This window comes from Antrostomus carolinensis, unplaced genomic scaffold (genome assembly GCF_000700745.2).
Source record: "Antrostomus carolinensis isolate BGI_N321 unplaced genomic scaffold, ASM70074v2 scaffold21220, whole genome shotgun sequence".
NCBI lineage: Eukaryota > Metazoa > Chordata > Aves > Caprimulgiformes > Caprimulgidae > Antrostomus > Antrostomus carolinensis.
This window is the reverse complement of record NW_010290800.1, coordinates 26,820-40,675: the sequence shown is the minus strand read 5'-3', so window position 1 is coordinate 40,675 and position 13,856 is coordinate 26,820. Positions and strand designations below refer to the sequence as shown.

Sequence of the window (13,856 nt, the reverse complement as noted above, 5' to 3'; positions counted from 1 at the left end):
GTTTGTATAACAAATTCGGGTTTTTTTGGTGATGGTCAGTGAACAAAAAGATCAAGAGCCCCAAACTGTCGTGGAAAAAGTCTCTGTGTTAGAAACATTCATGTTCCCAGAAATGGTTTGTGAGAGATGCTTTTCCCTCCACCACATACGTCCCTGTGAGATTTTAGAAGGTCTCTGTAGGAGCAGGAACTTGGGGGACTGGAAGAACCTCCCAGGCCACGATCTCCCAAACAATGTCTTATGATCCCCTTCAGAAAAACTATCACCTTCCATTTTAAAACTCACAGTGTGATTTCTTCTGTGGAAGCCAACTCCAGGCCTGCACAGCCCCTGTGGTTAGAAAGCTTCTTCTCATATGAAAAATGTCATGGCACTCTCTGTAAATAGAGAGGGTCAGATACAAGAAGCAGAGGGTGGGTGAGAGGTGGGACAGCTGCTTGGAGGTGTTACTGCAAGCGAGAGCCTGTGCCCCTGTCATGGCTTGGGATATCCAGGCCACATGGTTCTGCCCACACTGTGCTGGAAATGGGTCCCTGGGGCTGAGGGAAGGCAGCTGAAGCAGATGCTTCATAGCCTGGAAGGTGGTTGCATCTCTATATAATTTATGAGCATGAGAACTTGAGCATCTGTCACCAACAGGGTGTCCAGCACTTGCATTCGTGGCTGACCAGATCGAGCCTCAGGTTTGGTGCTGCTGCAAATAGACCTCCAAAATCAAACCAGACAATCTGCATGGCAGGGAAGGGGCAAGGGCTGTTTAGATGGTTATCTTCAGCTTCAAACACTTGAGGAGATGTTTCTGGTTTAGAAGGGGGGGGAAAAAAAAGCAAATAACTTCAAATGACTTATCATCAGTCAGACGAAGCATCTGACCAATTTGTCTTTTAATGACCGTGTCTCTGAGCCTGGAAATGCAAACTCCCAGCCCACAGAGCTGCTGGTGTCAGATCTGCCCCTTATCACTCCAAGCACAGATGTTGTCTTGCTCCCCGTGGGGCCACGGTGATGCTGGCCAGGGTCCTGCTGCCTCCTGGGTCATTCCCTCACCAGTGCAGCCTGTGCACAGTGGTATTTCCCAAATGCACATGGATCAAACTGTTCCCAGTTGCTTTTGAAATTGTAACAAGCTGTTACAAAAATTTATGGCCTTTTATTTGTTTAAAGGTTAGGTTGGGACCTTTTGAACCCTAACTGCAGGTTTTGTTAAAAAATAAGGGAGAGGGACAAGAATTGCTTGAGCATCTTCTCCCAGAGCCAAATGGATTTCTCTCTTCTCAGGGGACGTTACCTCATCCCAACTTGGGCATCTCCAGAAAGGGTGAGAGAAGCAGCCACCCCAACCCCTCTGATTTTTCTCGTTTGTTTTCCAGCCACAGAAGATGGGGGTATGAGATCCACCTGGCAAGGGAAGGCTGGTCGCAGCCCACTCCAGGCCCTGTACGAGAGCGACCAGGTAAGGGGACAGGGAGAGGGAGATGGGGGGGTGAAGAGGGAGTGGGGCACTGGGGGTTGACTCCTTCTTCCACCCCTCTGGTGTGTGGGGCACTGTGCTTCCAAGGTCCCCGCACCTGAACCTCTGTCCGTGTCCAAGAGACCACACCACTTTGGGGAGAATTTGTTGATAAAAAACTGCTTATGGGCCTTGCTGGTACTTGGGCAAATGGTTTCATTACCGGTGGGCTGAGCCATAGCTGGGGAAACCCAGGAGATTGTCCTATGTGAGGAGGGCAAGAACATTGTTGCTACACTTTCTGAGCTAATAATTGATAGATGCTTCTATGTTGGGTGCTATACACCCATACGTATATGCATATATTTATATATACGCATATAGACTGCTGGACCCAGCCATGAGGGGTTTATAATCCTGGGACATCTCAGGCCTCTCCATCACCCTGAGCTGTGCCAGCTACATCTGCTGAAAAAGGGGCGGCCAGGCCCAAGTCTGGGCAGGCAAACGCTCCCCTCAGGGAGCTCAGGGTGGGCTCAGCAGGTCCCTCCCCACACCAGGCTCTGCTACAGGACAAGCCATGGTCACTGCTTGAGGTGGGGAGCACCCGCTCTCGCCAGCCCCCAGTGCCACCAGCCCAGCCAGCATTGGTGACCCAGCATCAGGGAAGGGTTTCCCTTTAGCAGCTCAGTGGGAGCTTGGAGGTTTGTGGTTGAAGCTGCAGAAGGTGTGTTTGTTTCCTTCTACTGTGTTTCTCCCCAGGAAGGTTGTTTTCCCCCCATGCAGCCAAACTTGTCTTTGTAGCGGGATCCTCACCCACAACTTCCCTACAGGAAGTCCTGCAAGAAACCACCCTCCAACCGGTGCAACGGGCTGGGCCATGGCCACACACCCCAGCCACCAAACATGCCCTGCATCTCCTCATGTCCACAGGCCAATCATCATCTTCTGCAGCCTCCAAGAAGCAGAGGGCAGTGCTGGTGGTCCCTGTAGCTGTCTGCCACCCCCATTGCCCATCGGCAGTGCCTGCTGCAGCCCGAGCCAGGTCTCCTTTCCATACACGACACTTTATGTTACTGTCTAGGTTGATGCTTTTATGTCTAATAAGCAGCCAAATTACATTTGCTCTGGGAAAAATGGCAAATGTGGACTTCCTTGGCCACGATGCCAGCAAACCCTAATGCTGCTGGAATGTCGTGGTGTTATTTCCTTAAAAGCGATACTTAATTTCTCTGGCTTTTAAAGAGAAGGAAATGAAGGGAGCAATTTTGCTCTGAAATAACTGCAAGACATGCACTTATTCCAGTGGGCGGCTGTTGAAAAGTAGTCACATTTATTTGTTGCCATGCCTGCAGACAATGTCTGTCTGTCTGTCTGTCTGTCTCTCTGGTCCAATAGTTTTGAATTATGCAAGTGCAGGGAAAAACACCTGAAAAAACCCCCGCATTATTAAAATGCCTTTTTCTTTTTTTAAGCACTTGCAAAAAGGGTTTCCAGTTTTCAAAGGTGATGGGGAGTCTCCAAACAAAAGAAATTTCTGTTGAAAGGTTTGTGTCGCAAGGAGGTGTGCCATGAGAATGCCTCTTCAGCTATGATTATCACCTCTCTAGGTGCTAGATCTTCTTCATATCCTAGTAGCCGACAATGTCAAAGTCATTTCTTGGTGGCAGTTAGAGTCTATTGACCTGCATTTCCTCCAACTGAGCATTTTCCTTTATCATCTCCCTCTTGGAAGGAGCAGGGATGGGATGCTTTCTCCTGCTCCTGTCTCAAGTTACTTTCCATGCAGGTTCCTGGGGAAAGTAGTCACTAAGTTGACATGGATAGGACTATTTTTTTAGTGGAAATGAGATCTAAAAGGTTCTGAGTGTGGTTCATCCCTTGCAGGAGGATCTTTTTGCCCAGATGTTAGTGCCCCTCTGGAGGTGGCAGGATGGGCAGTTTGTCTCACTATCCCAACTCCTGTCAGGAGCTTTACAAAGCCCCATCTCCACAACGCTGCCTCTCCCAGGCTCTAGTGCCTCCCAAAACCCCTTATGGTTTCCCAGGAAGAGGTGAGGGTGCACCTGAAGCTTGCCAAAGGGTGTCCTTCAGCATGCCTAAGCTGTCAGCAGCAAGGATGTAGGAACCAAGGAGATGATCTGCATCTTGAGGTTGCCACGTGTCTGCAGACTGCAGAAATGTTTGCCATGGTGCCCTGTGACATCGGCAGGACTGTCTTCACAACCCCAAAGTGGAAGCCACTGTCATCTTGCGACATGGCAGTCGTTGCATTGTGTTAGAGCAACAGCTTCACGGGGTCAGAGCTGCCCCTGGTTAGCAAACGGGCGGTGAAGCCGTTAGTGGTCATGGCTGGGATGAGGCTGTTAGGGGTTCCCAGCAATGACCTTGGGACTGAACGTGAAACCTCCCAACCCTCATGAGCAAATCAAGGAAGGAGTGGGCAGGAGGAGGAAGGATCCTTCCCCTTCTCAGTTCCTGGAAATTGTTTCCTTCTGCAGATGTTTTAATGACATTTTGAGATTTCTGATGAAAGCCATGACAGAAAAGGTCACATCCCCAAATCTGGATCAGCTGGGGCAGGGGTCACGGGGCTCTGGGTTTCTGGGAAGCCAATGCAGCAGCTGCTGGGCCTTGATGCAGGGGTCAAAAGGGATAAAGAAGAAGGACCATATGTGGAGTCCTCATCCCTGTGGCCAAAGGAGACTGTGACTAGAGCCGCAGCATTGGACTGACCTGTGTGGAAAAAGTCCCTCAGGAGAAGAAACCCAAAGGCGTCAGGAAGGGCCCCACCACCACCTCCAGCAGCACCTTGCTCCTCTCCATCATGCCCTGCCACCCCATCTCACCTCCAGCTCCCTGTGTGCTCCCCAGGGTTCAACCATGAGCGTTAAAAGACCATTTTCCTCCACCCATCTCCCTTTGCCTTTCCTTGGCAGCACACCCACCCCATTTTCACCACGCATGCCCACACTCATGTGCCACATTTCTGCCTCTTGGCTGTGATGTTCACAGTGAGCCCACAGGTGTATGTGTCAGCATGACACGGCAATCAATGCCCCATCGCAGCCCGGAGGCGAGCGCAAAGGGGCTGCACTGTGTGTCCCTGGAGGGGTTGGGCCATGCCTGTCCCCCCAGACTGGTGTAAGGGAGAGCACTTCACCCAGTGTGTGCTGTAAAAAATATTTCATTATTGACTCTCTCTGCAACTCCTCTTCTTCCCTCACCCCCTTTGACTTGTCTCCTCATCCGGCTTCGCATCCCATTTTGTTCTGTCTTTTGCCCCCAGCAGGTCCAAGGATTAAATGCAACAAATCAAGTTGTGTTCAAAGTCAACGTTGTTCCCCAAAGTCCCACATGGGTGACTGCCAAACCCAGGAAAGGGGAGGGAATGGGACAGTTGTGGGCCAAGTGTTGTGTGTAGGCCACGATCAACTTGGGCAAGCTGGTGACCATCTCTTTATTTTTTTTTTTCTTTCCAGTTTGAGCAGTCATCACTGCAGGCAGTTCACCAGCAGAGACGTGAGCTGTTGAGCAACATCTGCAACCGTTACACCCGCAAGCGGCGTCTCCTGCGGCCGGATGACTTGCGGCACTTGGTGGTAGATGACACACATGGGCTGCTCTACTGCTACGTGCCCAAAGTGGCCTGCACTAACTGGAAGCGGGTGATGATGGTCCTGACGGGACAAGGCAAGTACCGGGATCCACTGGAAATCCCTGCCAATGAGGCCCACGTCTCATCCAACCTGCGCACCCTCTCTGAGTACAGTGTCCCCGAGATCAACCACCGCCTGCGCAGCTACCTCAAGTTCATCTTCGTGCGGGAGCCCTTTGAGCGCCTGGTCTCAGCGTACCGCAACAAGTTCACCCGCAGCTACAACACGGCCTTCCACAAGCGCTATGGGACCAAAATCATCCGACGGCACCGGCAGGAGCCCAGCGACAAGGCCCTGGAGCGTGGGGACGACGTGCGCTTCGAGGAGTTCGTCTACTACCTGCTGGATCCACGGACGCAGCGGGAGGAGCCCTTCAATGAGCACTGGGAGCGGGTGCACTCACTCTGCCACCCCTGCATCGTCCACTATGATGTGGTGGGCAAGTATGAGACCTTGGCTGAAGATGCCAACTACATCCTTCAGCTGGTTGGGGCTGACACAAGCATCAAGTTCCCATCTTCATCCAAGACCACCAGGACGACAGACGACATGACGGCTCAGTTTTTCCAGGACATTAGCCCCTTCTACCAAAGGAGACTCTTTAATTTATACAAAATGGACTACTTGCTCTTCAATTACTCCATCCCCTCGTACCTCCGCATCCGATGAGGCAGGGGCTGGGGGGAGAGGCAAAGGAGAGCTGGGTAACTCTCATCTTGCCACAATTCTTCTCCTCCCACCCTGTGTTCATCTCTTAGTTGACTTCTCCCGTGTGCCCTCTCCGTTATGTTCTGCTCCACATCCTGATGCCTCATTCATGCATGGTCTGGAGGGAGGACACCTCTCAAAACACTGGGGTTGGAGTTTTTCCTTCCCTTTCCCTCCTACCCTTCAGCATCTACAGGGGATGGTGGTGGGACTTGACACTGCTGGGTAGGAGGGTTTGCCTTGGCTGGGGACTTTCTTTTAACTAAGAGACTCCTCTGTAGATCCAAGTCTTGGGAAGGCTCCTTTTTTTGGGCAGGATCCCTTTAGGTCTTTCTCCTCCTTACTGGGCTGTTTGGGGGTGGACGTGGCATCTCGGGGGGCAGGGTGGAGCATGTCAGAGACTTGCATAGAACCAGAAATAAAGCAATAATTTAATGTAAGTCTTTCCTTTCATTTAAAATTGCTCCCACCTTTTCTTTTGACCTTGTTCTCCTCCCTCCTCCTCCTCCAGCTTCCCGTGCTGTCCCCCATTGCTGGGGGAAGGCAGTGGTGCGTTACGTGACCACGCATTTCTCCTTGACAAAGCCTAGAGGGCTTTTTTGTTCCTCTCCTTCCATGTGCTCTTGGTTGGGATGCAAAATACTCCAGAGAGAGAGAGGGGGGGGCAGGTTTGTTGCAGGTATGAGCTGTTAAGAGACACAGTGCTTTCTCCTGAACTACAACAGCAGAGCAGTCAGTGTCTCTGTGCGTGTGTGTCTCTGGATTTCTAGTCAAATCTAGTCAATCCAGGCCCCACACCTTCTGGTTTTCAAGAGCAGGTGCTAATTGTTTTGCAAAGCCATATGTACAGCACGGGTGCAGGTGTCTGCTCAGATGAAATCATGTCCTCCACGGTGTCCTGCCCACAGCTTCGCTGGGCTGGCAGAACCCAGCTGGCAGTGCTGGCTTCTCATCCCCTGTCACCATGTGCTGCTCCCATGTGTGGCCACTGCCTCCCACATGGGGTGGCCACATTGCACCGGTGGGTGGAGAACGGTGCTTTGGGGAGCACTGTGGTGGGACATGGGAGATCACTATGGTAAGGAAAAGGTGAAGCTGGACTGGGAAGGCCAGAGAAGAACAGTGTGTGTGTGTGTGTGTGTGTGAGAAAAAAAATGAGAATAAAAATGGGGACAGAGACACCTAGAGGAAAATTCCCTTTTGGCTGGCTGGCTTTGGACAACTCATTACTTGAAGAAGAAATGGGGAGGAGGGGGCAAAAGACAAAAGAAAATGACGAACACTGTCCTAGGATTTTAAATTAAAACCAGTCGAAGGAGCTGTGGTTCTTTAAAACCATATTTCAGTCTTTTTTCTTTTCTCTTCAGCTTGGGTCAGTGCTGCCTTTGTAAATAAACACACCAGTAATAGAATTTGCTGTAGAGTGGGTCCGCTGGCTCGGCTGTGAACACTTGAGTTATTAGTGCAATACAATGGGAAGTTTTCTAAAACCCCAGTGCTCTCAGGCTCTTTTAAAAAATGATGTTTTCATCTAACAATTTTGGCTGTTACATCTTAACCTTTTTTCTCTCTGCCCCTGATCGGCACCTGTACGCTGACACTCGCTCCTTTGTTGCTCTGTTTGGAGATGGGGTTTAGCAAAGCAATGAAAAAGAAAAGTAAATAAAATCGCTGGTAATCCTGGCAGCCTGATTGATCCTCCCAATCTGGACTGAAGATCTCACAGAAATGGCCTTTCTTGTGCTACCTCAGTATCTCCCCATCTAGCTGAAACTCAAAGCACAAAACCAGATTATATGATGCAACAAATTTCATCTCCAGTGTTCAGGCTTGGAGTGCATTCCTCCGGCTTTCTCAGGAGTCTCGCGTTCCCTGCTTAGCACTGCCTCTGCTTGGAAAAATCATTGTTCAAGTCACCACAAACTCTTTTCATCATTTTTGGTCATGAATTGTAATTTGAGGTCAGCTTCAGAGTCACAAAGTGATGGATTTTTAAATGGATTTTTTTTTCTTTTTTTTTTCTTTTCCTAAATATGTTCCCTGCAGGTAGCTCTTGAAAGCTGATGGCACAGAGAGTGCAAAGGACAGACACACAGACTCTCTCCCCGTTGTGCTGTCGGGGGGTGTTCAGGCAGTATCTGGCTGGCTGGGAGCCCCTTTGGGCTCTCTTTAGAGTGAAAGTGAGGAAATGGAACGCTCTGGGCTTTGCCTTTAGCCAGCTGGTTTCTAAACTTTCCTGCAATGGTGGCAATTTAGAGATGGTTCTGGTTTTCATGGCTCTCTGAGTGGCAGCCTGTCCCCAGCCATCCCCATCAGACCTGACCCAGTGCCCTGAAAAACAGCAAAGTCAATGCAGCCCTCCAGCCTCAGCCATGCTCTGCTAAGGGCAACACCTGGCTCAGATTTGGTCTACAAGTGACAGGACGAGAGAAAATGGCCTCAAGTTGCACCAAGGGCAGTTGAGATTGGATCTGAGGAAGAATTTATTTCCTGAAAGGGTTCTGAGGCATTGGAAGGGGTTGCCCAGGGCATTGGTGGAGTCCCCATCCCTGGAGGGATTGAAGAGTTGGGTAGACATAGTGCTGAGGGACATGGGTTAGTTGGGTTGTCAGTGTTGAGTTCATGATTGGACTCGATGAGCTTAAAGGTTCTTTCCAATGGAGGCAATTCTGTGATTCTGTCTTTTGGGTCACATAGGACCTTTGGAAATACTCACCTTTGGGCTTTTTCTAACCCAAGCCATTTAGGTCATACCCTTGCCTTTCCCCCTGCCTAAATGACGGTTGGATTTGATGATCATAAAGATCTTTTCCAACCTTACTGAGTCTATGATTCTATAAATACCACTTCCCAAAGCAAATCCTGCCCATGCAAACAGAAAATGGCCACTTTGTCGTGCTGAAACAACTGCCTTCAGCCCGGGCTGAAGCTTTCCACACCTGAATTTCCAGGTTTGCCCGTGCCAGAGCCCAGCAGCACCGGGGCCGTGGGGCTGGGGGCAGCGGGGAGCCCCCAGGGCTGGGCAGCGTCCCGACTGGCACCGGAAAACGCTGCGGGACTGGAGCAAAACGGAGTTAGAGGGACACCGTGTGACTGCTGATCCCAACTACAAGCATTTTAATTTCCTGTCCGATTTCGGGTGCTGGGAGCCATTTCTCTGAGCAGCTCCTCGTTGTTTGGATTTTTTTTAACTGTTTCACTGCATCCCCTTTTCTTGCCACATGAGAAGAATATCAAGGTTATCTAGGCCATCTCTAAAGTGTAATTGCATTTGGTTTTCTCCTGTACTTGGGACTGGGAATGTGGTGGCACTTGATGTACAACAAGGGCTTGAAATGTAAGGAGATGCCTCCCAGGAGGACAGAGCAGGTGTCATCCCTTTGGCCTTGTCCAAGCACCTTGCTGTGAGCACGGAGTGTTTCCAGGAGGAAGATGGTGGTCAGGTGATGAAGGGTACAAATGTGCTGCCGGGATCCCAAACAGGACCAAACCACAGCCTTGTGGGATGTGTTTGGGTTTGTGGCAATGGGGCTTTGGTGCCGCTGGCCTGTGGGACTACACGCCATGTACTGTGCTGTGTTTTGGCCAAGGTTTGATGATAGGCAGAGATGAAGACTCTTCTTGGGAAGCCCTGTAACCAACAAGGTCAAGACAGGACCAACCATCTCATCAGGAATAAGCTCAGCTGCTGGCACCTGGAGACAGAGCAAAAGGATAAGTCCAAGGGCAGCAGAGGCTTTTCTACCTGGGCATGGACTTCCTTTGCTGCCCCTAAATACAAGCCTTACACTGCCAAAAAAATCCCCCAGCTTGGTATTCCTGCAGGGAAATGAACCTGCCCACAGGGCTGGTGCTCAGGGGTAAGTGTGGCCATGGCCCCACATTGAGCTTTGCCCCCAGGCAGTGCTGGGATGTGGGACATGGGGATGACATCCCATGGCCAAGCTGGAGGTGCTGGTGGCTGCCAAAACAGCCAGGTGAGAGCACTGAGGTGTCTCCGCTGCACTAAGTGCACCAACCTGCCAAAAGGAGCGGAGGCACCCAAGCGAGTGTGGCTGCAATTGGACGCTGACCCCATAACCGAGCAGCTCGGGATGTGTGGGGGCAGGAGAACTGGGGTGGCCAAGGGAGAGCGGTCACAGCCAATGCTGCCAAGGTCACCCCGGCTCAGCAACAGGAGCCCTAAAAACAAATGGAAAAATCCAAGTTAGACGTGATGATTGCATGCGGCTCAGCCTCAGGCAAGGAATAACTTCACAAACTCTATTTAAATCCTCCCTCCTCTCACCTTTCCCCCCCGCCCCTGCCCCAATCAAGTGCCTATTAAAAATAAATAATTAAGTAAACAAATCATGGCTGTTGCCATATGAAGTAGCATTGAGATTTCCAAGTCACAGAGCGCTGGTGTCACACAGCTGACATGGGGTGAATGCACCACAGGCATGCTCAGCGAGGGGCTCTGGGAGGGGGCAAACGCCCACCCTGCCAGGCTGGCCCTGGGGAAACTGCTGGGGAGCTGTCAGAGCACCAGAGATGAAAAAAAAACCCAAACAAGTAAGAAGAGCCTCACTTGGGTATGTCCATGTGTGCACACATATACAATGTAAATAATGATTCTATTATAATAGAATTATTGCAAATAATTGGAATATTTATAGGTGATAATACATGAATTATATGTAATTTTTATATGTGTATAAAGTATGTATCACAAGATTAAACAGCATTTATGATTACACTTACATATTATATGTTCAGTGATTATTTTGTGTATGATTGTAATACTCAATAGCCATTTAGTTTACGTATGTCTACATATGCATGTGTGTTTATATGATAAATATAAATACCCCTTCCTGCAATGTGAGCGTCACCACAGTCCAACGTGGCTTAGCAGCTCACGGGGAGCTGGTCCCTTCCTCCGAGTGCCACTGACAGCTCTGCTTGCTCCAGCCTCCGGAGCGTGGTGGGCACTTTGCCTGCGCTGTGGCTATTTCATGCTATGGAGCCGCTGGCCCCATCCCTGGTGGCCCACGTGAAGCTGTTGAGTTTTACCTTCCAGTGGAACAAAACTGAGCTTCAGTGATTGGGAGGTTTCTTTCCAGAGCTCGCTGTGCACTGCAGATTGGGTTGTTTACCAGCTGGAGGATTAAATAGACTTTCATTGGAGGGAAAAAAAAATATGTAAGTGTTTTCAAGTATGTGTTGGAAGCAGTGTCCTACTTGAAGGCGGCTTTTCAGACTTGCTTGTGTTTGCTGGCTGGCACTTCACTTGTCCTTGGTAAGGATGCTGCATCTCGTTCAAAGTAGAGTTTCTGGAAAAATACTATATTAGGATGGAGGCAGTGAGTGGAAGCTGGAGGGCAGGAAAATAAATGCTTTGACTATCCCTCAAAACAACCCCCTGCTCCCATCTCTCTCTATGGCTGGTGACAGCCCCTTCTTTGCTTACAAAGAGAAACCCGTCTGCAATCATGAATGAGGGAGCCCCTAACTGACCTTCCTCCTCGATGCCAGAGATGTCTCCCTGAGGTCCCAGCACCCACCCCAGCACCCAGCACCCCAACACAGTGGCCTTGCAGTGGTGCAGAGCAGGCACCCATCCCCTCCCAAACTCCCATGCCCTTCCTTGCCCCCATCCCACAGCACTGACGTGACCCTGAGGTTTAGTTTATTTGCAGACAACTAGTGGATGATGTCAGAAGTGAATCTAAACCTTGCTGCTCATACTGTGTGAAGGAAAAACAAGGGACATTATTAAAAAAAAAGAAATATACATTTTTTTCACCATCTCTTACTACACTCAGTTGGCTGATGGCTGCCCAGGGCCTGGGGGATCCAGACCAAAGCACTTATTTTTAGCCTTTATTTCTGCTTTATTTAAAACCAGACAGTCTCATTCTTCTGCTGACACTCCACATTTGCTTTTTTTCCCTCCATAGAGATTAAAACAAGGTAAGCCTTCAACTGGGACCTTGTAGCATATGATGGGTTTCTCAGTCCAGGACAAGCGCTGAGCCCAAATAGGCAGATCAGAGCAGCCAAGGACTAAAGAGCTGCAAGAAAAGAAAGGAGCTCTCTTCTCTCACCTTCTCATTTGTAAGAAAATTGTTTATTTGAGAGCTGGAGGAATAAATACAAATAAAAGTCACTCTCAGCTCAAATGGAGGTGCTGGTGACTGTGGCAGGGTGGCTACAACCCAGTGGAAAGCTGGGCACAGTAATGACAGACACAGCAGCAGAGAAGCCAGGCCCACTGCTGGAAGGGACTTTCCTGCTGGGTTACATTAAAGACAGAAATCACTATGAAACGTCCACACCCCATCTGGGCTCTGCTACCCACACAGGTTTGCTCTGAAGCCATATGAATTTTGTGAAGGGAAAGGGAGGAAAACAACCCCCTCCCCAAATCTCCACCCCAGCAAAATAACCCCAATTCGACACCGCAGGGAGCACAAACCCAGGCAGAGCCGGCTGGGATGTACTGACAGCTCTTAAAAAGCTGAGGATCCAGCAGACATTTAAACACCAGATCTCTGATTTAAGGGGAGGGACGATGCCTGGACACTCGGTGCCACCGAGGCAGCCAGTGCCAGGGGGTGGGAGCAAGTGCTGCCACTCACCAAAGGGCTGGGGGTACTTTCTTGGAGGAGCAGGTTCAAATGGAGTTACAGGAACGCTGATTCAAGCCATGCTCCAGGGCTACACATAACCTTTGTTAGCAAAGGCCCTTTCTCATTTGCACAGGGAAAGAAAGAAAAGGAGGAAAGAGTAAACAGGCTGAACAGCCAAATAACTAGCCTTTCACTGCCCTTCAGAAAAGAAAAGGAAAAAAATCCCCTTTTATTGAAACCATTTCCTTTGGTTATATCATTTCTCTTGCGGCTGGAAGCAATTTTCAGTCTTAAGTGCGTTCCCTGCGCTAAGTACATGGGCAGGAGGCTGATGCTTGGCTGCCCACCAAGGGGGACCCTGGAGAAGAGCACATCTTGCTGTGCCCTCTATAATGTCCCCACATCAGCTCACAGCCCCAACACCTCCTGCAAGGGAGGAACCCCCAAGCCCAGCGTGGGCAAGGTGAAGCACAGGTCACCCCAGCCCAGCTGTGTCCCACAAGTAGGACACAGATGGGATCCATTACGTGTTCCCATCCATGTCCTCTGTCAACAGTGACAACCAGAACAAGCCGAGCTCTGCTCAGAAATCCCTGATGAAGGGACGCACCAGTGCTAGGGTTTTGTTACAATCAGGTGGCAGAGAAGCAGTCGTGTGTTGGGCACTAGGGATTGATACTGGAGGAGGGTGACTGGGGTCCTCTGCAGTCTGCACCAGCCACAGGCTCCAGTCTGGGGCTTTTGGGGGACTGAAGAGAACAGGGGCAAATCTCTGCTATTAAAGAGTTCCATGTGTCTGGGACCTGCAGATGGCTGGGGTGCCCTCAGCAGCTTGGCCTTAGGACCAGCCTTGCCTTAGGAACAGCCTTACCTGATTCACGCCAGCAGCAATAGCATCAAGGGCCAGAGAGGATGTCTCCAAGGCAGTGGGGACACGCAGCAAGGAGGAGAACAGACAATATTGAGGCAGGAGGAGTTATTTGCCAGGCCTGCTCAAGCCAGTGCCAAATTGGAGCTAATAAAAGGTTTACAGAATAAAATACTAAGGCTCAAGTTATTAAAATATACATGTACATATCTCCTAATGCAGCCCCCTCAAACTGGGACCGGCAATCAGACGCTCGCTTTGCTTTTCTCGCAAGCCCCCTCAGCTGCTGCTGCTGCAATTATCACAGGCGGGTGCTCGGGGTGCAGCCGAGCAGAGCTGACAGCACAGAGGCTGCAGCAAGAGATAAAGCAGCGAGGCCCAAGACAGGGGGAACATGTGCCTGGAATGCTGAAATCTCCCCCACCATGAAGCTGGTGTGTGCGTACTCTCCAGCTCAGCCAGCATGGGGTAATTTATCCTTCTTAACACAAAAAGGAAGAAGAGGCTTGGAGAGGGGGGAGGCGACAGCTTATTTTTTTTGAGGGAGTGCTTTTCCC

General features: G+C 50.2%; 1 protein-coding gene across 1 annotated transcript; it reads left to right on the top strand.

Moving 5' to 3' along the window:
• Positions 1–1,374: 1,374 nt before the first annotated feature.
• Positions 1,375–6,243, top strand: LOC104530080 (carbohydrate sulfotransferase 11). Its single transcript, XM_010174564.2, has 2 exons — positions 1,375–1,453; positions 4,933–6,243. Exons 1-2 carry the CDS (start codon positions 1,388–1,390, stop codon positions 5,776–5,778), a joined length of 912 nt encoding a protein of 303 aa, XP_010172866.1. The 5' UTR covers positions 1,375–1,387; the 3' UTR covers positions 5,779–6,243.
• Positions 6,244–13,856: the final 7,613 nt, after the last annotated feature.

Bases quoted from the DNA above. Each gene is read 5' to 3' on its own strand.
- LOC104530080 (XM_010174564.2), top strand. From the start codon at position 1,388: ATGAGATCCACCTGGCAAGGGAAGGCTGGTCGCAGCCCACTCCAGGCC. The intron at 1,454-4,932 runs GTAAGGGGACAG...TTTTCTTTCCAG, and splicing joins CCCTGTACGAGAGCGACCAG to TTTGAGCAGTCATCACTGCA.